Below are 26,545 nucleotides of genomic sequence, written 5' to 3'. Positions count from 1 at the left end.
ACCACTGCAGGCCAGAGACCGTCAACAATTAACCCTGCACCTACATCTATCTACGCTTTGACTGAGAGCCAAAGTGCCATACTGCATTCGAAGGTATTTACAGTCCGCAGAGTTCTTCATATTGGGGTACTTTATCTCAACCAGTTCAAATGCTGGGTGTGCAAATTAAACGAAAATCAAGCCATCTGGTGAGGCACCAAGCCAAAAGGGCATCAGGGTGGATTACGAGGCCACAGGGCATGTAGTTGACATTTTTCATCCTGCGGTATTCCACTGCTGCTTCAAACTCCATCCCTGCAACTCTTCTCATTTTCTGCCTTGCCTCACAGTCTTATACAGTAGACCATGTCCAGTGTGACCACCAAGTGTTTCTACTCCTCACTGTATACATCCATACTCTGTTGTGCCAAGCCTGTAGACAAGGTGGACGATGTTGATGCATTTTGACTGCCTCTGGAGCAACTGGGCTGCTTGCAGAGGTGTCAAGTAACAAAGTAGAAATACTTCATTACCTTACTTAAGTAGGATTTTTGGGTATCTATATTTCACTGGAGTAATCATTTTTCAGCTGAATTTTTTACTTCTACTCCTTATTTTTTACGCAATTATCTGTACTTTCTACTTCCTTACATTTCTCATTCGATTCCCGAAAAACTGATCTACAGTGATCCAACTTTACCTATCCATGACCTGTGATGTTTTTTCGTGCCTTCCAGGGGGACAACTCCAAGGGCCTTAACATATGGGGTGCCGTTTGTAAAGCGTCTCGCTCTGAAAATAACAGCAACATTTTGTCACATTTAGCTAAAAACAATGTTTAAAAAACTGGTTTGAATTTTTGAGAGTCACTTTTTTGCACATTTAGAACAATATTTGTGAACACGATAATCCATGTCCAAGAGTCCATTTCCCCGGATAAGATGGGTTTTATTCGTTATTTGCCACTATAAACACGCTCTGACCTCCTCGAGCTTTTATTTTGGCACTTCCGGTTACCGGCATTTGAATTTGCATTTTAGCTAAATATTTAGTTTCACCCGAAACATTTAGCTTCAACATTTAGATTTATATTTATATTCAACATTTAGATTTATATTTAACATTTAGCTTCAACATTTAGATTTAGATTTATATTTAACATTTAGATATATATTTAACATTTAGCTTCAACATTTAGATTTATATTTATATTTAACATTTAGATTTATATTTAACATTTAGCTTCAACATTTAGATTTATATTTATATTTAACATTTAGATTTAGATTTAGCATTTAGATTTTACATTTAACATTTGGATTTAAATATTTAAAATATCTCTAAGTTCACAAATATTGTTCTAAATGTGCAAAAAAGTGACTCTCAAAAATTCAAACCAGTTTTTTAAACATTGATTTTAGCTAAATGTGACAAAATGTTGCTGTTATTTTCAGAGTGAGATGCTTCACAAACGACACCCCATATTAACATCACGGAGGAATTGGATGATGTTTATTTTATTTATTTATTTTTATTATAAAGTAAAGGTTAATTTTTACATTTATTTAAAATATTTAACAGGAAAAAAAAAGCAAAAATTCTCACATTTTATGAAGCCGATAACATGTGGGAGATCTTTAACAATTTGTCCCGTATTAATTTCATGAAACCTTTTTTATAGTAATCATTTTCTAAAAGCAATAAATTAAAGCGCGAGAATGGTTCATTAGGCAGCCATAGCAACAGTAACTAAGGGCAGCAGTGGGCGGGGCATTCTACATCAAAGGCCAAGTCAAGTATGACGTCATCAGAGAGTTTATAAGTAGTGAAGCATTCTTCACTTTGCTGAAGTCGTTTGGAAGACAGACAGATTTTGAACAGATTCAGCATCGTGAACAGAGAGAGGACAGTGCACTATGTCTTGGACTAATACAATTCGGACACAAGTTGCAGATATTACGGGCCGGACAGAAAGGGACAGGCTTCGCAGACAGGTGGAGGAGATGCAAGCTGAGCTCCAAACAGTCAAATCCAGTTTAACACATGCGCTCACAATCCTGGATTCAAAGGAAATCTCCAACAATACGCTCAAGGAACAGCTCGCATCTGTTACAAAGGAGCTTTCTGAGGAGAAAGTATGGAGTGGGCAACAAGAAAACTTGTACCGCGAGGAAATAGCCCAACATAAATTTGAAAACAAACAAATGAATGACAGGTACAAGAAATTACAGGACGAGTTAGAGGCTGCAGAGAAAGAGCTTAAGAGCATGGAAGATGAATACGGCGAAATGGTACCGCTGTTTGAAGAAGTTCTGGAAAAATTCTCTGCAGAACGACAGAGAAATGCTGAACTAGAGGAGGAGCTGAAGCAGAAAGACCTCCAGCTGCAAAGTGTCCGTGAACAATTAGAAGAGGTCAAACAGGCTTCACCTAGCCCAGGTGAGGATGCAGAGGAGCAGCCTCCTGCTTCAGATGAAGCAGATGTGGACCGGTCCACAGAAGAGACAGCAGAGGAGCAGTCTTCTGCTTCAGATGAAACAGATGTGGACCGGTCCACAGAAGAGAAAGCAGAGGAGCAGTCTTCTGCTTCAGATGAAGCAGATGTGGACAGGTCCACATCTGTTTCACCAATCACAGAAGAGACAGCAGAGGAGCAGTCTTCTGCTTCTGATGACATCGAAGCAGATGTGGACCGGTCCACATCTGCTTCACCAATCACAGAAGAGACAGCAGAGGAGCAGTCTTCTGCTTCAGATGACATCCAAACAGAAACTGACGAGAGACGCCCCCCGTCCATTGCACCTGAACCGGATTTGGACCAGCACCTACCTGTTGTCAGCCAAGGTCAGAGCACTGAGGCCAGCACCAGGGCAGTGCGGGCTGCTCAAACGATGAGGAAGTTCTGGAAAAGGGTTCGAGACTTTTTCTTCAGAAAAAGAAACAAGAAAAAACACGAGTCAGAACCGAACACCAACAGGGACAACACGACCCTGACAGAACAGTGAGTAGACATTCATATGTTTGGGTTTCCTCCGAGTGCTTCGGTTTTCCCAGAAATCTGTAAAGAAAAAAAAACACCTGAAATAATAAGTCATGATATATGAAATGTCTCATTCATGGGTTTCCTCCGAGTGCTTCGGTTTTTCCCATAAATCTGAAAAAAAAAAAACTATAAAATTGAAAAGATATACGATGGCTGCCTCAATCCTTGTAAACTGTTTCGAGTGAAAGTTTTAATATATTTTCTTGGAGTGTTTTTCTTTTTGTACTATGCGCTGAAGTGATGTGGTCACAACAAATAAAAACATTTTATACTTAAACAATACCTTTTTCTATCTTTAATTCTTCTTCTGAACCGAACCCCACAACACGGCGCATCTGCACCCTGTGGGGGTAAGAATGATTCAAGTATTGATATTAATCACTAACATTTTGAATATTAAAATGAAAATTATTATTAGACTTAATAACTGTTACACAAATCGTGTCCTGCAAATTTGAAAAGTATTAGAAATTCAAAGCAGAGACTAAATTACAGTTAAACTGACGGCAAACATATATTATACAGTATTACATTATAACATTATACAGTATTTAAAAAAGAATGGATAGGTGGAAGAAGTTGATTTTTTCTGTAATTAAAAAACAAGGCCTAATAGTTTATTCAGATTGAGTGAGTTTACTCAGACACACTCTCCCTAGATAGACCGACATCTTAAATTCCCCATAATAATGGCCCAGTTATCACAGAGCTGTGACGTCATTGTGGACTTGTCTGACACACACAGTCTCCTGTTGTGTGTCTGGACTTTGTCTGAAGTGTAATGGTAATTGGTAAATGGACTGTACTTATATAGCGCTCTTTCTAGTTCCCTTCCGACCGGACTGCTTGGTGGTGAGAGGCTGAGTGGAAATGCAAAAAAAAAAAACCCTGTTGAATAAAATAAAAATAAAAATCACATACTACTTATACTACTTGTCATTGATCTTTCTCTACCTCTACTGTGCCTTTCATACATTATACAGTTTTTATCTCTCTGGTAGCTCTATTTCTATTCGTATACTAGATAATACTATAGAAAAGATATAGATATATATAATATTATATATTATATATATGTATAAAATATATAGATGATTGTTAGTAGTTTGTATTATGTACAAAAGTTGATATTATATTATACAACCTCTATAGGATGCAATCAAGTTTCAATCCAGTTTTGGTATAGCCCAAAGTCCACAGTCCATTCTCACAGGGCTTCGTACATCTGTACAGGAGTAGACACCCCCTCCTGTGCCTTAGAGACCCTCGGTTCAAGTGAGGAAAACTTGCCCACAAAAAAAACCTTGTTAGACAGGAAAAAATGTGGAGAAACCTCAGGAAGAGCCACAGAGGAGGGATCCCTCTCCCAGGACGGACAGACGTGCAATGGATGTCACGTGTACAGGACAAATCAACACAAACATATTGTACAATGACTGATAAAATGACAATGAATTATAATGAATGATAAAAATGATTACAGTAATAGATATGGTAGTAATAATGACAGTAATAATATATGTAGTGGGCGTCATGCAGGATCACAGCAGCAGCCACGATCCACGAGAACCTGCTGGACGACAGAGACAGAAACTCCGGGGAAGTTTGGTTAGTAACATGCATTAATGAGACATGTCCACAGATGGAGAGATATGGAGAGATATAGAGATATATATATATAGAGAGGGAGATATAGAGAAATATAGAGAGATATTATGTATCTATCTATGTCCTTGTTTACCTGGCCATTAACAGTGATTCTGATAGTGACGCATTAATAAAACGAGTAAAAATCTGAATTATTTAAATGATTATTTGGTAGTGAGAGGCTGAGTGGAAATGCAAAAAAACCCTGTTGAAATAAAAAAAAAAAATCACACTATTATTATACTATTGTCATTTTATTTACATAACTCAAACAACATATTTGACTATAAATGTCAGAAGCATGATTTGATTCACAAAACCTTTTAAAGCGTCTACTCTGGACGTCAACAACTAGGCTAGCACCAGCACTTTGAACAGGTCTTTCAAGGCAGGGTGGTTTAAAACCACCACACTCTCAGAGAGAGAGAGATGGACTTTAAATAAGGCTTTGGAGTTCGGAGGAAGGAGTTTTTTTTTTTCTTCTTAACGTTTGTAAAAACTATAAAATCAGTTAGCCTCATCTAGGCTATTGTTACCGGTCAGCACTGTCCCTTTAAGACGGTGGCCCGGTGCGTGTGTGTGACGTTCAGGTGCAAACAGGTAAACACAGGAGGAAGGAGCACATCCAGTGTGTTAGATGTACAGAGCAGAGTTAGCTCATGTGAACGCCCGAGTGTTTTAGCCCGCAGCAGTGTCCAGTCAGGTTTTGATCGGCCTGGTGTGTGTTCTGCTTTTTGATAAAAAGAGGAATTAAATTTGCCACTTCTTCGTCCTCCTTTCCTCTAACACTTTTACCCGGACTCTACGACACTAGTTACCAGCAACGAGCATCAAACCAGTTCCCAACTACGGTTCAGAGCAAGAGAAGGTTTAAAAAGTCAACACTATGTTACTTGTTTATAACGCTGTCTCGTGCCTAATCTCAGTACCTTGTGCGTGAAATTAAATATATGAGGTCTTAAGTAAAGACATATTCTGAGAAATACTTGCATTTCATGTGTGATTCAATGAAGCACGTTCACATTCCTGAGCTGAGCATTACGTTGCCATCAAGTTTGGCCTTATGATGTATTTCTAAAACCTCTGTAGGTCTAATACAGGCAGAGATGTATAAAGTACTGGAGTAAAGGAGTGGAGTAGAAGTACAAGTGCTATATCAAAAAAACTGACTTGAGTAGAAGTTGAAGTGTTCTTTAAACACCATACTTAAGTAAAAGTACTAAAGTATTCAAAAAATTGTACTTAAGTATTGCAAGTAGAAGTATGTAAAAAATTGCTACTCAAGTACTGAAAGTAAAAGTAAAAGTACAAGTACTGTTGTTTATATTATTTCAAATATTTTTTTAAAGGCACAACTTCTAATGTTACATTGTTACAATGTTCATGGTAGAGTTCATGGTAGAGTTCTGTGATTTCCCATGGTCTGTGAATGCGTCTGAATGAATGCGAGAGCGAGGGGGCGGGGCAGCAGGTGAGAGAGTGAACCAGAGAGCCAGAGAGAGAACCAAGTGTAACACCCTATGGAGAACGTTATTTATTTATGTATGTTGCCCTTTCGCATTATGACGTCACCGGAATGTTTCTCAGCCCCCCCAACTGTGAACAGGGTTCCCACACCTTTTTCATGAACAAATTCAAGCACCTTCAAGCACCAGTTTTTCCATTTTTCCAGCACCTTTAAATAGGTAGCCTACTAGTTGTGTTTGCCATGATGGTCATGGGCAGCGCAGCGGTGCCACTGTATGGCATAATAATATGGGTCTAATTAGCATTATTTCATATGGTGGTAGATTGACTGTTTTGATTTTTAACTAATTGTGAATTGGCTTGTATTCTCAGCTTGTGAGCGGTGTATTGTGTAACTACCATAGCGCAAAAACAGTGACAAATAGACATCACACAAATTTCAAGCATTTTCAAGCACTTCACAAAAAATTCAAGCATTTTCACAAACCTTGAAAACACTGAATTGAAATTCAAGCATTTTCAAGGAATTCAAGCACCCGTGGGAACCCTGTGTGAATTACTTCCAGCGTCCCTGGATTATTTAGGAAATGAAGCACAGTTTGCACATGGAGCGGAGCTCAGGGGCGTAAATAACTCCAGAAGATGGCGGTAATGCAGCAATAAGGATAATAACCACGGGCTGAAGAAGAAGAGGACACGCCGCCGCTGCTGCCTGCATCATCCGCCGAGCGAGCGAGCCAGGCAGGCAGCGACCGACCAGCAGGAGGAGGAGAAGCCCCGGAGGAAGGAAGCAAAACAAAAATGGCGTTCACATTCGCGGCCTTTTGTTACATGCTCGCTCTGCTGCTCACGGCGGCGCTTATCTTCTTCGCGATCTGGCATGTAAGTACACGTTTACCGGGAGAAGGGGGGGTCAACTTTAGACGAGACCGGCGGCCTGTCACGGCGGAGAAGTCGGTGAAGGAGCGAGCAGAGGCACAAAGCCGGCCTAAGTCAGCCACATTTATAACCGGGGACGTTATTTGGAGGTTCTGTGGAGGTTGTTGTTAGGTTGCTCATCTTTTTTTTTTCTCTGTAACGGCTTCGAATGGAACGCGTGGCGCGCGCTCGGAATGGAACGCACGGTTCTAGAATGAATGGCGCGCGCACCCAGCCGTTTACCCTAACGGCTAAAGTTAGCAGCTAAAAAAAAACACAAACATATTATTTTGACGTTATATATCATCATATACACGCTTAATATTAATAAAGTATTAATCTTGTTTTTATTTTTATTATTAACTAACAGTCTGACTGTAGCAAATGTCTTGTTGTCTCTCGTTATTACTGTTGAGCTAGTTAGCCGCTAAGCTAAGCTAAGCTAAGCTTAGGTAACGAGAGTTTCCACATTTCTCGACACGTCACGTCTTTGTTTTATGATTTATGAGTTTTAATATCGACAGTGAAGATTGTAAAACTTTACTCACAAAGTTACGCGTGGCCATCTCACAGCTGCAGATAACTGAAGTGAACCAGAGTGTCTAAATCAGGTTAATTAAAACCACATGAGCAGTTTACTGTCACATTACTGTGTTGGTGTAAACAACAAGAATCACGAAACAAAGTAAGAGTACTTTAGTTAGTGATTAATCGATTAGTTAGTAGATTAATGGACATTTTTTGACAAACACAATATAAAATAATCGATTAATTAAAACAGACAGCTTGAAAATCATTAGTTGCTGACAGATTAAACACAATCCAGAATGAATTTGTTCTGTAAGACAGTGTTCTGCTATTTCACACATATAATAATATGATTGATAATATACAGTACAGTTTTAGTTTTTTAATATTGTTAATTTTATTGTCAGAATATTAATATTGTCAGAACTAATAGATGAACAAGATATTGTTAGTAAATGAGTGTCTCATTCAGAGGAATAAAAACCACATGAGCAGTTTAATGTCACATTATTATGTTGGTGTTAAAGATTGAGAAGTAAACAACAAGAATCATGAGACAAAGTAACACTCAGTGTACTACGAAGAGTACTTTAGTTACTTTGACGGTGATTAATCGATTAGTCAGAAGACATCTTTGGCTATGGGAGCTCATAATGGACTTTTTTTTGACATAATATAAAATAAAATAAATAATAATGGATTATTTAAAACAGACAGCTTGAAAATCATTAGTTGCTGGCAGATTAGACCAAATCCATCAACACAATACAGAAGGAATTTGTTCTGTAAGACAGTGTTATGCTATTTCACACATAGAATAATATACAGTACAATTTTAGTTTTTTAATATTGGCAGAATATTAACTACTAATAGGTGAACGAGATATTGTTAGTAAACGAGTGTCTCATTCAGATGAATAAAAATCACATTAAAACTGTGAGCATGTGTTATTGTGTAAAAGATTCAACAACAAGAATCATCAGAGTACTTTAGTTACTTTGATGGTGATGCTGATTTAATCGATTAGTCCGAAGGCATCTTTGGCCACGGGAGCACATGAGGGACATTTTTAACCATTTTCTGACAATAATCAAAATAACATTATTATGCAACTAAGAAAATAATCATTAGTTGCAGGCAACAGAAGGAATTTCAAGTAAAGTTAAGTGTTATATTGTTTTATATTTATGTGTTATAAAGTATGACTTTAAGTGTAGAGGTAGATATATGCACACTGTACAATTTAAAAACAAAGTTTAATTTGAAGTTTTTCATCTGACACATGCTGCTTACTGTTCATAACTATATTTACATTGTGCTGTTTTTTGTACTCTGTTACATTGTCACTCATCCTCTCCCCTCAGATAATAGCATTTGATGAGCTGAAGACTGATTACAAGAATCCTATAGATCAGTGTAACACTTTAAATCCGGTAAGTCGACGCCGACACACCCGACGCCCCCTCCTCTGCCTCTTTGACTGCATGCAGATCTGCTCTGTTGAAAAGTTCTTTTTATTTATTTCAAAGACGACTTTATCCGCCTATCTGTTTCTTTTCAGCCATTTCTCTGCACTGTTTTGCTAAATAACCTGCCTGTTCTGAATTCACTGATCTTGTCAGCTGTCAAACTCTAACGCCTTTTTTTATTATTTGTTTTTTTGTTGTTTTTTTTACACTTTAACGGCAAAAAGACAGTTGAAAAGGTCAAAAAGATTAAAAGAGTCAAAATTGCATTAAAGGTTTGTACCAGTCTTTAAAAAGAATGCCCGCTCAGTTCAACTCAAAGTCTGCAGTCTTTGTCATTTTGCACGGAAGAAGTGTTTGCAAACGTCTTTTCAGTTAACTAATCTGAAGAGCGAAGGCCAGAGTGCAGCTCGGGATTAGACGCCATGCCACCTGCCATGTACAGGATTATTTTGGACACTTCATGTGAACATTTCTGACTGTTAAAAAACATGTTTTCCTATTCTTTAGGACCCTTTTTTTTGTGTGCTCTCTGCTGGTGCCAATTTTAAATTGACTGTTTAAGATGCTTCTGCAGGTTTAGGAGTCACAGTGTGTGTCGTAGAGGAGTGTAGCTGTTAACTGAAAAGACTTGCAAATGCTCAAAACATGCATGATTTCTATTACAACCTACCCTTTGTTTGCAAATAGTGTTACAGTTACTGGTTAAAGTAAAGACACACCACACCAGGTGCACACACCGTCACAGGATCACAGTGGAGTCAGATCAGCTAATTGGATTTCTGGACGAGGGGTGGCGTTGATGCACGACGCTCGATTGTTGTCGCATCGCATAATTATTTCACTTTTCTGTGCTCAGCAATTAGCAGAGCTAAGCGACTGTATGTGAGCTCAGCGTTGGCTCGAGCCCCGCGTCACCTGTGGTTCACAACAGATGGCTGCAGAAGCTCAGCAACTCTCCAGCTCAGCAATATTTTGGGTGCAGCGATTGGTTAGTGATTTTTAGTGGTAGGAGGAGTTCTTTGAGTTAAAGTGCAGAGTCCCCTCTGTCGCTGACACACACAGGACTATCTGCAGGTGTTTTTTTTTCTTCCACGTGTGAGGCGCTCAGCTCAGTTGGCACAATTTTTTTTGTGCTGTAATCAGTTGTTTTTGTATTTGGCAGCACAGTGCAGGATTTCAACACATTATAGCCCCTCCCCCTCGCTCCCTGCCCTGCACCTTCCTCCTCGCCCCTCCACCTTCTCCATCTGTGGACCCCACCCTGCTCTCTTTTTCTGAATGCATGGCTTCCATGTGGTGCCTCCATCTGCCCCCCTTCCCGAAACCAGTTTCAAACTCTGTCACAACCTGAGGCAGGCTGCTGCTGCTGCTGCTGCTGCATCAACACTGCTATAGCGTGCTCTCACAGCATGGTCCGTTTGTCAGGCGGCTGTCTGTAGATCTGCAGAAGATATTCTCCAGAGCAAGTTGTTGATGGGTTTCCCCTTTTTTATTTTTACCTGATGATGCATGACATATAACCAGGGTGAGAAATGAACCTTTTGATCCACGTGCAACGGCAACTAGTACATATTTCTAAACTCCACCAGCGACACCTGTTCTAAGTCGAGGTGTAATAAACGACGATTTGGCTGCAGACATTTCGTCTTGCCTGTCATCAGGACAGAGGACATCTGAGGGTGACGCTTAAGCCTCACTAGGGGGGAGTTTAAAGTCGGTGAGCCAGGTGAGGCGGCTTCAGTCCCTCAGTTCCAGTTTGCAGGTGGCAGGTTTTTAAATTTCTCACCCTGTTTATTGTGCTCCACTTTGTGTCAGACCGGTGCATGTTGAAGCACTGCACACGTCTCTGATAGTTCACTGATGTTACGTCAAGCTGACACAAGAGGCTTAACTGCACAGAGATGTAAACCTGTGATAAATCAAAGCACATCGCTGTAGCTCGACTCTCTGCGGAGCGGACTGCAATTTTTAGATTCTTTAAATAGCTCTTTGTACGTAGGCCTTGTTCTCTTTTAAAACTCACTACATTTAGTCCACCCGACCCACACTTTGTATTTAAGTATCTTGTGTTTGTCTTTTATATTAATGCATTCAAAAAGAAATCTGGATTGTGACCTCTCTTGCTCTTTCCAGCTCGTCCTCCCAGAGTATCTCATCCACTTCTTCTTCTGCGTGATGTTCTGCTGCGCGGCCGAGTGGCTCACCCTCTGTCTTAACCTGCCGCTGCTGGCTTATCACGTCTGGAGGTCAGTGTCTGTCGTCTCATCTCTTGAGAATTGAGCTGAATCAAACTTAACACTTAATCTATTTTTAAACTGTGCTGCAGGTATATGAGCAGACCTGTGATGAGCTGTCCAGGACTCTACGACCCGACGACCATCATGAACGCCGACATCCTGGCGTTCTGTCAAAAAGAAGGCTGGTGCAAACTGGCTTTCTACCTCCTGTCCTTCTTCTACTATCTCTACGGGTACGACATAACTTTTTATTCCTTTATTCCTATTCCTGTATGTTCGAGAAAAACATTTAAGACGGTAAATCTCTTAATAAAACTGAGTTTCATGAGAGGATCAAATCCACCGGATTGAAGCTTAGCATTAACCCGGAGTCTCTGTCCAAAGGTGACAGAATCCACGAGCAGCCCCTGTAAAGCTCATTAATTAACACATTATTTGTTTAATCCAGCGTAAAACCTTCTTTCATACGGACCCGAACCAGCAACTTCGTGGAGTCTGAACTGCTCCTGGTAGAAACAGAAGTGTCATTTTTACATTTAAGGATTAAATAAGAAACTGCCTGTAGGTAGATTTAGTTACCAGTGCACAGAGACAACCAGCTGCTTCTCCACCAGACTTTAAGACGAACTGAAGCTAGATTAGAAAGAATTTAAAAAAAATATAAAGTGCAGAAAACCCAGCCGGGTTCATTTAATGCCTCCACCCAAAGGTGGAGCAGACACAGACCAACCACCTCTTAATCCTACATAACTTTAAGTCTTAATATAAAAATTCACCCTCAGTACAGTTGTACTTCTCATTGACTTCTCATCTAACTGTCTAAGAAAGTATAAAACGATGTTCACTAAGTTTTTCTCTCTCTCTCTGACAGGATGATTTATGTTCTGGTGAGCTCTTAAACCGGACGATGAAGAAAGAAGAGAGGAGGGAGAAAAGAAAAAAGGACCTGCATGTACAGTAGACGACCAGACACTATGATCTTTAGTGCTGGAACACTGGACCTGCCGGAGAGACAGACCACCGTTCAGCAAAACACCAAGACGCCATTTCAAGCGGACGAACTCTCGACTACACACACACACACACACACACACACACATACACAGCGCAGAGTGTAATAAAAACAAAACATTTAGCCTGTTTTAGGAGAAAATCTGGGTCGCAGCGTTCGTCTCATAGCAGCACTATAGTTTAAATTTTATGGAAAATAAGGACACACATGAACGGACAAGTTTTTTTTTTTTAAGGTGTGGTGATTTTTGATGCTTGGGATTTAAATAAAGTGTTTTTTTTTTTTGTTTTCCCAACTTTTGAGTGTTTACACAGTAGGTAGACATTTCCAGGTGTGAATCTGAAGCTTTGTTTTTTTTTTTCTGTGAATTAGATTCTGGGCTTAAACAGCTGATTTCTACCTGCCATGTGATTCATTATCAACACTAAAACTTAGAAGTGCAAACTAGACTGCGGTCTTTATGGAAATGAACATTCTGGGACGTTGGAGGTGCTGAAGTGCACGGGTCATCATCACTTAGTGAAATGTGGAGACAGTCGGCCTCGATTGTCGCGTCGGTTTTCAAACTATCTCGTGTCGTTTCCATCCTTCGAACCTATTTATCCTCACGTTTTAAATCACCGTGTAATCCCTGTGGAAGTCAATGGCGATATTTGTTTTGTGTGAATCCAGACTAGACGAAACGTGTACATGCCCCTGTGTTTCTGTAGAAATGCCCCCCGCAGCTATCCATAGATTAAAAAAAAAAAAAAGGTAGACTCAACAGTACAATAATATATTCAGTACTTTATTATCTGCTTCTTTGCATTTGAGCTTTGCTGACGTGCCATACTGTTGATTGTACCTTTTCAAACTGTTTGTCACTGTGTGTGTGTTTTTGTTCATTACAAATATTCCACAGCGTTTAGCAGGTTATTTATTTTTAATTTGACTTTTTAATGTCTCCAGGAATATCAAGCACTCCTCACAGCGGCTCTGGAAAATGATTTCTTTGAGTTTGAAGGCCATTAAACACAATTTGTGAATACTTCCAAGTATTTATTGACATTTTTCAAATGTGTACATCTATCAGGGAAAGGGACGGTCATTCGTTAGACTAAAAAAATTAGATTTTTGTATTAGATCCCATCGTGTCGCATCTTAAGAAATGACAACTTGAGTTTATTTGATTCTAAATAAAACGATCCCACTCATAACAGACTGACATGTTGTTTCAGAAAGTATGTTTGGTCTGGTTTCATTTCAATTTCCCAGTAAAATATTTGAACCTCTACTTTGTGGATTATTGTACAAACATTCACTGTTTTCTGTCTGAGACTGATGTTTTATTTTAATATCTTTTAATTATTTTGGGGCCTTTTCAAGCTTTATTTGACAGTCTACAACAACAGCACCAAACAAACAGCTGTACTTGTGTTTGGTGACGATAAGACCCCAGCGGGACTTCCTCAGAAAGTCTTTAATTTGGTTACAATGAGGAAGACAACAACAAAACAAAAGCAATATATTAGAGTATTCTGTTAAAGTGCAATCATCAGAGAATACAATTATATCACAACACACGATCAGGGAACGAAACGCTGTAAAGTTTGAAGATTTATTTTTTTTTGTAACAGCCCGTGATTCGAAGAGACGTCGATCACCGAGACACCGAGCGCTCTGTGCTCGCCTCTCTGCTCTCCTGGTACGCCGCGTACCGTTCCCGGAACTCGTGGAGGAAGTTGTATTGCTGCGGGAGAGAAGAATTAAAACATTATAGTTAAATTTCATAATAAGTTTAAATCAGGCAATGCTGTTTGATCAGTGTGGCTCTCTTCTTCTGCCAGTGTCAGTTTTCTTACAGCACAGTCAGAATTTCCAACGTTTCCAACAGAAATCGTCAGATTTTTTATCCTTTAATTGTGTCCAGTGTGACTTTGGGTTGTCTAACTTTAAACTTGCAAAACATTTTTACATTTATACACTTGAGTCCAAACAAAACATCATTTATTAGGAGGATCTTTCAAAAATAATCCCTGAGAATTATCCACCAATAACCTTAAACAAATGGCAGCCTTGTACACTGGTTCCCAACTTGTGGGTCCCGACCCCAACTAAGGGTTGCCAAAGCTTTATGGGGGGGTTAAAGGTCTTTTTGATTTTAAGAAAACTTTAAAAATATTTATGTTCAGTGGGTCTATATTTCAACATTTCGACCATTTCTGTGAAGAAAATTAAATAAATGAATATTGTTTTCAAGTGTAGATTAATATTTAAGGAATACATTTAATAATAATCTCTCGGGATGACACTATATTATATATAATATATTCACAGAGCTTTCACTCTCAGATTAGTGAAGTACGCTGACTTTGTCACAAAAAGCCTATTAAGTATGTATTGTTAAAATCATAATAATTTAAAAAATACATAATACAGGCAGTAAATTGGATAAAAGTTTCATAAAAACATCAGGAAAACTCATCACTCATGCAGTTTTCACCGGAAATAAATCGCCTGTTTGACACAAACGTTCTGCAGTTGTACAGTCATCACTTCTTCTGTATCTGTTCTTGTTAAGCGTTGAATATAGTATGAAATATTCATAAAATATGTCACTTATTCAGTTGTTGTCAGTTACTGGGAACCACCTGGACTATAAGGTAGAAATCAGCCTCAACATGGATGACAGGTGAGCTCACCTTCACAGTCTGAATGGCTCCTCCTCCTCTGTGCTCTCTGAGGATTTCGATCGCTTTGTTCGCCGTCATGGTTACGGAGAGCTGAAGCAGCAGACAGGCAGCGACTGAAAAAAACACGAGACACGTGATCAGAGCAGCAGCATGAACTGAAGATGAAGATATAAAAGGAAAAGGATGAGATAGATAATCTTACTTAATCCCGAGCGTCCCAGACCTCCGTAGCAGCTGAAGGAGGGAGGAGAAAAAGCACAAAACACCTGTCAGACGCTGAAAGCAAAATGTTCAGTCGGGTAACGATGAGACGAGTCCCGAGGGCCTTTGTGCTGAGATGTACTCTGCTTCTCTATCTCTGTCTGCAGCTTCAAATATTAAAAACACAAAGCCTTTCACAGAGAGTTTTGGCTGTGTCTTCACCTGGTGACGCCTGGATCGTGACATTAAGTGACCTGTTTCTTCCTGTTGCCTGGTGAGCAGGTTTATCAGCTCGTTTGGGGATTCGAGAGCGTCTCGAGGGGCCATGAAGGAGATTATAGTGAGACTAAAACCAGAACTGCAACTTCTGCATCGGTTTCACTTCATGGCCACGGCGGTTACCGCTTGATCTTTTATCCTAAAACACTTATTTCATGTTCATCACTTAGTCTGAAGCGCGGCGTCACTCACTGGATCACAGTCCTCCGGTTGTTCTCGAGGCTGTCCTGCAGCTCCTCGAGGATCTGGCAGCACTGCTCCAGCTCGGGAGCGTCTCCGTCTGGAAAGGGCATGTGGTGAACTGTGAAGCCTCGCTGCTGGTAGACGTCCAGCAAGGAGGGAACTCTGTACTTGTTCAGTTCTCCTCTGGTGCAGAAAACAAACACCTCCTGCACGCCCTGGTTCTGGAGCTCCTCTGTTAACGAGAAGGAAAAAACACCTTTTCAATCCACTAGAACATTTCATAGGTGCAGGAACGTGTGAAAGCTAGAACATTCAAAGATTCAGATCAAGTGAAAGTCACATGAAATGATAACTAACTGATCAAAACATCTGCCACAGTGATAGGATATGTACTATCTATCTACTTTCAGACTTTTCAGACTATTCGCCGTCGTCTTACCAACATCTCTTTCCAGACTTCTGCGGATATCTTTGTATTTGCACCCTGAAGTGAGATGAAGGAAACATTTCAGTAACTGCACAGTAAAATACAAACAGGAACATGCACAGAGATGTAAAATAATAAAGTAGGACTTCACCTGGTAGTGCACATATCCCAAGAAACTGCGAGCACTCCACTATGGACAGAGGTAACCTTAGAGACACATGAACACAGTGAGGCTTATTATTATTATTATACCATTAAAAACACATAATAACATTATTACATCACTCCGACACAAACTTACCAGGAGATGTGGAACGGCGTCAGCTGCTCCTCTCCGACCTCCTCCTCTTCAGATGAGGAGTCAAACTCGCTCGTCCTCATGGCTTCAGACTGCTGACACAGAAAAGGAAACTCAACACCCAGAGTCACACAACAAAAACAAACCGTAAAACAGGGATGTCCAAAGTACGGCCCGGGGGCCAATCACGGCCCACGGTCAGATTTCACGTGACCCGAACGAAGCTTCATTTTTAGAAGATATTATTTCTGGCCTGCTAGGATTGTCAGATACTGTGTGGCTGCCAGATTTGGCTTTTTTTGGTCGACATAATGAAGCACTTGAACCTTTGAGCACATAAGTGCTGGTGTTATATATCTGTAGATGATTTAGTTAAAGACAAGAGCAGAGAGTGACACGTTTTAAACTTAAATGTTATCAGACTTGGCAAGTTACAAGTTTAACGTACAGTCGTCCCTCGCTATAACGCGGTTCACTTTTCTGATTTTTTTAGTGTAATTTTGCATGCTTTTTACAGCGTACTGTACAGTATGAATGTGCATTGTGTTCAGCACCGTCAGAGGAACTGTGAAATACGCGTGAATTACTGGTAATAATTTCTTATGTGTCAAACCTCGTAGACTGATCATTAAAATTAAATTTGTTAAAAATGTTTGGCCTTGAAAACAGGTTTTGATCTTTGGTTTCATTTACTAATACAGTATCGTACTTATTTTTGTTAAATCTGCGAAAGTTTGAACTTTGAGAGTTTAAATAAGAGAGAAATGTGAGAAAATTAATGCCTGTCTGAGAAAAGTGTATAAAAGTGTGTGTGGTTAGGGGTTTTACGGCCTTAAAACATGTATAATAATTGTAAAACTTACTTCGCAGATTTCGTTTATTGGGGGTTATTTTTCACGTATCCCCCGCGATAAACGAGGGACCACTGTATTCCATACAATTTATTCTAATTTTAACTGTTTTTTAGATTTGTTCACGCCAGATTGGCTTAGATTTGGTGACATTGTCATATTTTTTAAAAAGATAATAGTGATAATGAAAACTAAACAGCGCATTTGTATGTAACTTTTATTGTTTTTTATTTTTTTAAATGTTAGTATTGACCCGCGGACATATTCACATTGTCAAATCTCAGCCGCTGCTGTAAAAAGTATTATTACGCATCATTAATGCACTTTTATTAACGTTTAAAAGCTTTTAAAACTTTCTCATGAATATTTTAGAGTTTTAGAAACTGGATGGAATATTAACGAGCAGGTTTAAAAAGCCGCTGCGGGTTGGAAATCTACCAAAAATTCACTTAAAGACCCTCAACGCGAGGGTACTGCATGACGTCATGTGGTACTGTGCTACGTCAGACGTTGTGTGTGTGGCCCTTTAAATGAGCTAACGTGTGAGCGAGCAGCTCGGCTACACACCAGCCTGTTAAACTATGAATTAAACACGCTACAGTCCGGGCTGGCGGACAGAGATTCAGCCTCAGACACAGAAAACACGAAGTTTGACATTATATAAACATTAACGTGAGCGCTGACGTCACTTCAGGTGATATTTGTGTGAGTGTTTGTAGCTAACGTTAGCCGAGCAGCTAATCTGTCCGAACCGGAAACGCACGCTATTTAAATAATATATTTAAACATGAACATGAAAGAATAAAGAGCCGTGTGAGCTCAGACACACACATTAACACATTATTCAGGTTTAATGAACTCTCACCGGTCACGCTGTCTCCGCCCGTCGTCTGTTTTGACAGCTCCGTCAGCTGCTGCCTCGGTTTGAAAACTCTCCGAGCGCAGCAGCCAATCACAGTCAAGCGCCGAGCCTAAGCCACGCCCCCTCAGCGACTCTACGCAGGCGCGTGTGCGCTCGATTTAATTGCAAGGCTGAGGCACGCGGGCGGGGTGAAGGATTAACGCCTCCCTGAGTTTATTTAAATGAGATGTGTTTATTTTAATTATTTTAATTATGTTCAAAGTGTTTAAATCAAACTGTTCATCTGTCAGCTGAAGCCTGTGAAGTCAAACATAAAATATAAACATATTCAACATGTAGTGAGTATATATAACACTATATATTTAAATATATTTATACACCTTTACCTATATTACCTATTATTACATTTCCATTATTTACAGTCTGAAGCATTCTAATGTATATAATCATAGAGAGATGCTACTACTAATACTACTGCTACTACTAATACAACAACCACTACTAATACTACTGCTATTACTAATACTACTACAGCTACTGCTACTACTAATACTACTGCTACAACTACAGCTACTGCTACTACTACAGCTACTGCTACTACTAATACAACTAGTACTATTACTATTACTGCCACTACAACAACTACTACTAATACTACTGCTGCTACTACAACTACTACTACAACCACTACTACTACTAATACTACTACAACCACTACTACTATAATACTACTGCTACTACTAATACAACAACCACTACTAATACTACTACTACTAATACAACTACTACTACTACTACCACTACAACCACAACTACTTATACTACTACTACTACTACTACTACAACTACTACTACTGCTTCTATTAATAAAACTACTACTATTACTATTATTACAACTACCACAACAACAATATCAACTACTAGTACTGCTATCAATAGTTTCTTATTTGATTCATTATTATTATTAATAATAATAATAATAATAATAATAATAATAATAATAATAATAATCATAATAAGCATGAATAATAACAACAACACCGACAACACACCAACAACAACAATAATAATAATCATAATCATAATAATAATAATAATAACAACAACAACAACAACAACAACAACAACAACAACAATAATAATAATAATAATAATAATAATAATATAAATCACTTATTGGATTTTTCTTGTGATGTGTACTTCACACACACGTGTCGTTAACAGTAATATAAAGTATATATAGTATATATAGTACATACAGTGTATTGACACAGTGATGGGTCAGTGTTGCTGTCAGTGATCTGACTTCCTCACTGAATCACAGAGCTGCTCGCTGCTCGCTGAGCGTCATGCGGGACCTCTGCTGTCCGCAGCGCCGCACCGCCTTCAAACACCGCAAATGACTCGGAGCACTCAAGTTCTCCCGCAAAGAGGAAAACGCGTGAGAGACTTTCAATGTTTCTGTCTTCACGTTGATGTTCGGAGAAGAAACACTGAGCAGGAGATTTAACTGAGGTGAGCTGTCTCTGACATCTTTCTGTTTCTCACGTTTGTTTGCTGGATTCTTTTAAATATTTGGACACCATCGACATTCTGATTATGTTTGGAAGTATAAAACGCTCTGAAGTAGCTGGCATGTAAACAACCTGCTATAAAAATGTGATTTCTGCATATTTCAATGTTAAAAAAGCAACAAAAAATTACACAAATCTGTTATTAATTAGTTTTAAAGTGATTTTTTTTAACAGTGTGTTTGTAGTTTAAAACATTAATCTATTGCATGTTCCATCTCTGGGTTTTTTTTTGCTGATCCGTGCCTGTCCTTCTGTCAGCAGACTTAAAAGGAGGGATCTTGGCTCCTGCAGCCATTTCCCCTGCAGGGCTGAGCTCTTTGGCTGGCTTGCCACTTCCTTAGCAGAGGGGCTGCTGGCAGGGGCAACAACGAGGCAGGTATCACAAACAAACAGAAATATAGACAAAATAACGTTATTCTAACACTTGTGGGACATTTACAGGCTTTAGAGAGAAGAGGCGGTGACAAAATTCACATTTTCTGTGTTTAAAATCAGAAATATTGAAGTTAAACTTTCAGTTTTTTGTCTGTTTCTCGTGCATTTGGTGAGGGAGAGGTTAAAATTTCAAAAAGAAAACAACAGGTGGACTTCCCGGCTTTGTATCCATTGTGTGGACGCAACACTATCTGATCTGTGTTTGGAGGACTGAGTTACACAACATGCTTCTCTCTGCACGGTGGACTCATTAAACCGAACTCTGCTCTTCTTCTTCTCTCTCTGCAGATACAAACATCGAGCAGCCGATTCAGGCTGCACAGTTTGTGCACATTAACACCCGAGTGTTTGCCAACAGCCTTGTTTGTGTGTGTCTCTGTGTGTGCAGGTCATGAAGCCTCAAGAGGCCGAGCTCGTCACTGAAATCTCCAAGGTATGCCGCACCTCTCTGCTCCTGAGCCAGCCTGGCTTTGTTTGAATCCAGGATATCTGAGCTTCAGTCATAAACCAATAAATCTTTATGCTTGCTGTGCCGTCAGTTACAATGCATGGTCTCGGAGCTGAAGACGGGCTTCACCAGCGCCCTGCTGGAGCTCAGTCAGATCCAACACGGAGACACGCACCTGAGGGAGGAGCTGGAGGAGAACAGGAAGAGCTGCCAGAAGAAAGCTCTTCGTCTGGAGGCCCTGGTGGAGTCGCTGAGGGTGAGACGGACGCAAACATGTCCGACGCTCACGTTCACGGCGTGAAATGATGGAAGTGGATGACAGTGAACATCTTGTCGTGTTACAGGAAGAACTCGGGGTGATGCGGTGTCAGATCCTGCAGCTGTACAGTAACAGACAGAGACCTCTGCAGGATGCAAAGAGCTCCACGTCCAAACAGAGAGAAAGGTAAAGCAACAAAACACACACCTGTGCACAGGGACAGACAAACTGGACAGGAGACACATGTAATATAATGTCTTTACACATCAGGGAGACGTGTTGTTATCTGTCGTGCAGCAGCGATCCAGCCGAGCCGGCCTGTGAACCGAGGCAGTGCGACTGTTCGTCTGCTCCACCGGCCTGTTTGTCCAGAGGAAAACTTCTCCTCCACTGTTTCCTGCAGGGCCTCAAAGCCGGACTGAACGAAGGCACAGGTGAGCACGTCGTGCACGTCTGTGCAGCAGATCGATGAACATGGATAAACATGACAGGTGAAAGCCAGATCTGTGTGTGTGTGTGTGTGTGTTTTGTGCAGATGCTCGACATCAGGTGGCGATGCAGCTTCTGCACTCTGAGTGGGAGTACGTGTCGACCTTAAACCAGCTGTTTGATAAATACAAGACGCCGCCTGCTCACCTGATGACCGCCGAGCCATAGTGAGTGAAAAACAGTTTGTATCTAAAAACATGTCCTGTATAAAGAAGAAGCAATAAAATCACTGCAGTGACTGTCCAAACTCCAAATACTGTTTGGACATGTGATCCCTGATTAACTCCAGAACCGTCCTGACTTGATCTGTTCAAAGACCTGGTGCACATCTGTAATCAGTAACACCTGGTGGTTAAACACTGTGTATATATAGAAATATACAAACACAATTGTACACAGATATTAAAACTCTGTGCCAACACTGACTCTGACATGGACGTAAGTTTAAACACGGGTCAGATGAGAAAAACAGGACGACGCTCTCTGGTTCTGGTTCTGGTTCTCGAGCTCTGGAGAACCGTTTTATCCCCTTTGTGCTATTTAAAGTTCTTTAGAAGTCACAATTGCAGAACTTTTGGTGCTTTGAAGAACTTTTTCATGTTTAATAATCTTTTTTTTTTCTTCTTAAATGTTCTTTTGGAAACTGAAAAGTTCCCTTTATGGCATCACCATGAAGAACCACTTTAGGTTCTACTGCAAACCTTCATTGACCTCTCTGGAGTACCTTTTTTTTTGGATAACTGAATGCCAAGAAAGTTATTTAACTCTACAATCATGTAGAACTTTAAAAAACCTTTTTATGTGTAAATATCACTGAGTCCTGGTTCTTTGAGAAACCAATATGTAAGGTGTTCCTTGCAGAACCAAAAAAAGTTCCCCTTTAGGTTCTCTAGGTTCTAACTTGTGTTTCCGTTCGTCACGTCTCTTCCCTCTCTCTCTCTCGTGTCGTGCTGCAGTCAGACGTATCTGAAGTTTGTGGAGCAGCTGCTGCAGCGACACCTCCTCTTCAGAAACACCCTGCAGGAGCGGCTGTCTGCCGAACACTGGAAGTCTCTGGTCGGAGACATCCTGGTGCAGCTCATCGGCCAAAACGACGTGAGTTGTTGTTGTTGTTGTTGATCTTTTTTTTTCTTCTCGAGTTTCCAGCACTCTGAACACTGATGGTTGATTTTCCAGACCGCCTTCTCGGACATGTATCTCGGATACACGACTACTCTGGCGTCGTTCCTCTCACTGGAGTTCAACAGACTCAACCATCCTGAGAAAAGTCACAAAACGCAGGTAGCTGAAGTGATGCAGACATTTACGTCATCCGCTCATGACGTACTAAACCAGACATGCTGGTGGACTTTCTTTTTTTTTAACAGAACGGCCAGATGGAGAGAGAGGAAATGAAACTGCTCTCCCTGCTGCTGGCGCCGGTCTCTCGCATACACAGCTACCTGAGCCACATTCAGGTGAGTCAGCAGCCACGGCGCTGCACGCTGCAGGTCAACAGGAAACATGAAGGAGGATGGGTCAGAACTGCAACCCAGAACGAGACGTCCAACATCTGTAACCCACGAGGATGTTTGAGGATAGCAGCAGGCCAGATGTTTAGAGGTCAAAAAACTTTTAAATTGAAATGCCCGACCACTCAAACAAAGTCTATTTTCCTTCTCCAGAACTTGCTGCAGTGGACGGGTAAAGAGCATCCTGACTGCAGCCTCCTGCTGGGAACTGAGCGAGCGCTGAGGAGCGTTTTGTGCCGCTGCCACGTGATCCTGGAGGAAGACGTCCGGTGGGAGGAGGAGGAGGAGGAAGAAGAAGCCGGGCAGAGGTCAGAGCATCATCATGAGAAGCACTTACAGAAACACTTAAAGTCACAGATTCATCGTGAACGCCTGTGCTTGTGTTTTGCTCTCAGCTGCTCGGACGCGGTGGTCGTGGCCTCTGGATCTTCTGCAAACTGTTGCAGGAGGAACCAACACACCAGAGGAGAGTGTCAGCAGGGGTCCAACGCTGCAGCTCAGAGGTGAGTGTCGCCCTCTGCTGGCTCCAGACGACGGTGCAGAAAACGTGGGAGTGCAAAAATGTTTGACAAGCTGAGACAAGAGACTTTCCTCAGTGACATTTGCATGCAAAAATGTTGCAGCCTTTTTTTTTGCACGTTTGACCTTCAGATGAGTTCTATAAAATTCCCCCTCGGTACAGTCCTGAACAGGGGAATTAGCTCTAGAGACCTGTTAGTGTGTCCCCCCCCCAGGGTGTAGGGTGTGTAACATGAATAGAAGTACACACTTGAAAAAACAGGCGGTTTACTGCTGCTATGACGACACAAACTGAAAACAGAGCGTGAACTAACCCTGCAACAAAAAGACTCAACTTTTTGGCTGGAACTGAGACAACAAACAAAACAACCAGGTGAATCACGCTCAGCCAGGCTCCTGCTGTCTCTGGCAGGAAACAGGATCTTAAAAAGGTCTCTCAATCAGCTGGAGCTGCACAACTAAACACGAATCCTCACACTGAGACGGGAGGTCGCGCTCAAAGACAAAACAAGAGCAGAGACACGTGACACAAACCAGACTAACCTCCGCTCTCTGTCCCACAGAGACGACCAGCAGGCTGTCGGCCTCACTAACGGGGTGGACGGCTGTCACTCGATGCGTCTCGAGTGCTGGTCCTGCAGCCCAGTGAGGAGGAAGGGATGTGGAAGAGATCGGATCATCCCGAACCAGCCGGCCCGCGACTGTGGACACACCTACTGCTCCCTCCTCACTCCCGACACAGCCGGATGGGGAGAGAACAGCGACTCGGGTCAGGGCACCTTCAGCCATCCCACCGGGAAAGGCACCAACGACCTGGAGGGACCTCGCACTGACCACAGCCTGGACGACTGCGAGACAGACCCAGACGACACCTCGGCCTTCGACTACTCCTCCGTCACCTCCTGCAGCCCTGACGGCACCCTGCGCAGGGAGATGATGGGCAGCAACAGCGGGGAGGACGAAGAGGAGGACAGCCAGGTGCCGGTGCTGTTAAAGCCCTCGTACAGCCAGCAGCAGCAGCAGCAGGCGCCCAGAGAGAGGACGGTGTGCCTGAGGTGGCAGATTCCCAGACTGACCCCTCACCCTCCTCTCAGGAACCCCGCAGGGCCGTGCGTCGACCCGCCCAAGCCGTGCCTCGTCAACTCGTACGGGAAGAGGCTGGTCAGCGTCAGGAAGGGGTCGCCGCCTCTGCATCCAAAAAGTGCCTTCAGGCCCATCTGGGATGATCCGGCCAAACAGGTGCTGAGTCTGTGTTACATAAGTCACTTCATGAAGTATGCACAAGGATCAATATCTCAACATTTCATTAATGTCTGTGATGAAAAACAGTTTAAAAAGTTTCAAATAATCTCACAGGAAGAGGCCAAACATCAGGGAGAGGAAACGCCTGCTGAATGTTTTATAGTCACTCATCGTACAGTCTATCAGCTGTTCTGTTCTGTTATTGTTATGAATTGAATATAATATGAAATATGTCACTTAGTCAAGAGGAAAAAAGGTTGGGAACTACTGCTGTAGCAGCATGTTGCCTGAAGTTAACTTCTGCAATGACAGAAGAAAATCTACAAGAAAATCTACAAGAAAATCTACAAGAACACAAACTGCAGTTGTCAAATAAATAACAGTGACGGACGATCATTGAATACATGTGCCAAATACATTTCTTAAAGTTTTAAAGTTTAACAGAAAAGAGGGAAGATGCCTCATCTCACATATTTGTTATTTTAAAGGAACTGAATCTGGAAAGACGTTTCAGAAATCAACATATATGAACAAATGTTGATGTAGATCAACATTAAAATTCACAGTTAGACAGGCGTGGGCATGCGTGCTCCAGAGTTTCATAGTTCTTGAGAAGATAATGTTGAAAATGTCTCACAGAAGCTCGTCGATTATTATTATTATTATTATTATTATTATTATTATTATTATCGACGTTTGTCCTCGACCAAATTCAACTTTTTGAGAATTTCTGACCAAAGTTATGAGAAACTTCATCACAGGGACTCTTTAGATTATTGTTAATCTACTCCTGTACTTCTTCAGTCAGCTGATTTTCATCGGTCTCTGTGTGTCCACATCACTTCATGTCTCAGGCCGACGCAGCTCCAGAGAAAGACAACAGACAAGGCTTCATACCGATTCAAGCTCCAGCCAGGCAAAGCTTTCAGAACTTCAACCCGAGCAGAGAAAACCTGAGGTAAGAGACACTGAGATATGAAAACAAGCAAACATAAACATGAATGGGATTAATACACGTGGACCTGTTGCGTCTCTTCAGACCAGGTCTGCCTCAGCAGCGAGGTAACCACGCAGCGGCCATGAGCGGTGGAGGATTGTGGGACGACAGCGAGGACAGCGAGGGACCCTGCAGCACCGTTTGACCTCCCCGCGGAGACAAGAGGACGATTAGGACGCAGAACTTTAGTTACAGTTACAAGCTGAGCTTTGACAGCAGAGTAAATGCATGAATGACGAATCAACGATCCTGAAAGGAAGAATTATTATTATTATTATTTCTGTTGAATCTGTACAGGATTATGTTTCACATGTGGGATAAAACTGTTGAATCTGTACAGGATTATGTTTCACATGTGGGATAAAAAATCTGGGTTTTTGTGTCTTAAAAAAATAAAGAATTAATTTCATTAAATTATTTAATTCTGTCGGTGAGATGTGAAAAAAATACAAATATCAACAACTAACACACATTATATCTAGTTTGTTTCATTTGTCCTAAAAACAAATAAATAAATTTGTTGTTTTATTTCTTGACCGGTCACAGTAACATCTGGAGTCTCGGTTGGTTTGTATGATTACAACAAAATATACTAACGAGGAGTTTCTTTAACTCGCTCTAAAGCCGAAAATTAAAAAAAAACTATAAAATGTTTTAAATAAATCGATTTACAGAGACTATTTTCTTGCAGTAGTTGCCAGGCAACCAGGAGACTCCAGGACTTTACCGTGTTTGGTCAAGAAATAAACAGCAAAATATTAATTTTTGATAAATGAAACAAATTAGATCTAATGTGTTAATTGGTGATCTTTAGAGTTACCAGCAGCCTTTATACTGAGGTAGGTGTTTCGGTTTAATGAGCGACCGTGTTAACTGGTGACCCTCAGCCGAAACTACGACAACCCAACCAACACGGTCGCTCGTTAGACCGAAACACCAGATGCCAGATTGAGCGTCTCCTCTTTATTTAATCTCGTGGATTGTGTGTGTGAGAAAA

The 26,545-nt window shown here is 41.0% G+C and overlaps 4 protein-coding genes across 11 annotated transcripts; 3 read left to right on the top strand and 1 right to left on the bottom strand.

Moving 5' to 3' along the window:
• The first annotated feature begins 1,790 nt into the window (after positions 1-1,790).
• On the top strand, positions 1,791-3,163 carry LOC113744596 (ribonuclease Y-like). Of its 2 annotated transcripts, none has more exons than XM_027275039.1 (2): positions 1,791-2,530; positions 2,591-3,163. In XM_027275039.1, exons 1-2 carry the CDS (start codon positions 1,896-1,898, stop codon positions 2,982-2,984), a joined length of 1,029 nt encoding a protein of 342 aa, XP_027130840.1. In that variant the 5' UTR covers positions 1,791-1,895; the 3' UTR covers positions 2,985-3,163. The 2 variants fall into 2 exon arrangements, with proteins under 2 accessions (XP_027130840.1, XP_027130839.1); XM_027275038.1 differs by having other exon boundaries at positions 1,792-2,511; positions 2,572-3,163.
• A 3,585-nt stretch (positions 3,164-6,748) lies between these two features.
• Positions 6,749-13,067, top strand: cnih1 (cornichon family member 1). The gene is made up of 5 exons (XM_019277955.2): positions 6,749-7,018; positions 8,948-9,016; positions 11,186-11,298; positions 11,379-11,522; positions 12,161-13,067. The coding sequence occupies exons 1-5, from the start codon at positions 6,938-6,940 to the stop codon at positions 12,186-12,188; spliced, it is 435 nt and encodes a 144-aa protein (XP_019133500.1). The 5' UTR covers positions 6,749-6,937; the 3' UTR covers positions 12,189-13,067.
• Positions 12,663-18,188, bottom strand: cdkn3 (cyclin dependent kinase inhibitor 3). Of its 2 annotated transcripts, none has more exons than XM_010753679.3 (8): positions 18,078-18,188; positions 16,365-16,453; positions 16,215-16,270; positions 16,076-16,120; positions 15,646-15,868; positions 15,176-15,207; positions 14,983-15,086; positions 12,663-14,030 (listed from the first exon to the last, which is right to left on the bottom strand). In XM_010753679.3, exons 2-8 carry the CDS (start codon positions 16,442-16,444, stop codon positions 13,941-13,943), a joined length of 630 nt encoding a protein of 209 aa, XP_010751981.1. In that variant the 5' UTR covers positions 16,445-16,453; positions 18,078-18,188; the 3' UTR covers positions 12,663-13,940. The 2 variants fall into 2 exon arrangements, with proteins under 2 accessions (XP_010751981.1, XP_010751983.1); XM_010753681.3 differs by having other exon boundaries at positions 16,365-16,456; positions 18,078-18,172.
• LOC113744595 (uncharacterized) lies at positions 17,751-25,865 on the top strand. 6 transcript variants are annotated; one of them, XM_027275009.1, is made up of 16 exons: positions 17,751-17,906; positions 19,399-19,589; positions 19,910-20,020; positions 20,472-20,516; positions 20,623-20,787; positions 20,876-20,976; positions 21,061-21,224; positions 21,326-21,446; positions 22,236-22,374; positions 22,456-22,560; positions 22,647-22,736; positions 22,944-23,098; positions 23,186-23,293; positions 23,873-24,548; positions 25,406-25,509; positions 25,591-25,865. In XM_027275009.1, exons 4-16 carry the CDS (start codon positions 20,475-20,477, stop codon positions 25,691-25,693), a joined length of 2,073 nt encoding a protein of 690 aa, XP_027130810.1. In that variant the 5' UTR covers positions 17,751-17,906; positions 19,399-19,589; positions 19,910-20,020; positions 20,472-20,474; the 3' UTR covers positions 25,694-25,865. The 6 variants fall into 6 exon arrangements, with proteins under 6 accessions (XP_027130810.1, XP_027130815.1, XP_027130814.1 ...); XM_027275014.1 differs by lacking the exon at positions 17,751-17,906 and having other exon boundaries at positions 19,355-19,589; positions 21,091-21,224; XM_027275013.1 differs by lacking the exon at positions 17,751-17,906 and having other exon boundaries at positions 19,355-19,589; positions 21,088-21,224.
• The last annotated feature ends 680 nt before the right edge of the window (positions 25,866-26,545 follow it).

The sequence above is a fragment of the Larimichthys crocea genome, chromosome XXIV, assembly GCF_000972845.2.
Source record: "Larimichthys crocea isolate SSNF chromosome XXIV, L_crocea_2.0, whole genome shotgun sequence".
Lineage (NCBI taxonomy): Eukaryota > Metazoa > Chordata > Actinopteri > Sciaenidae > Larimichthys > Larimichthys crocea.
The sequence above is the reverse complement of the archived record's forward strand: the minus strand, read 5'-3'. Positions and strand labels throughout refer to the sequence as shown.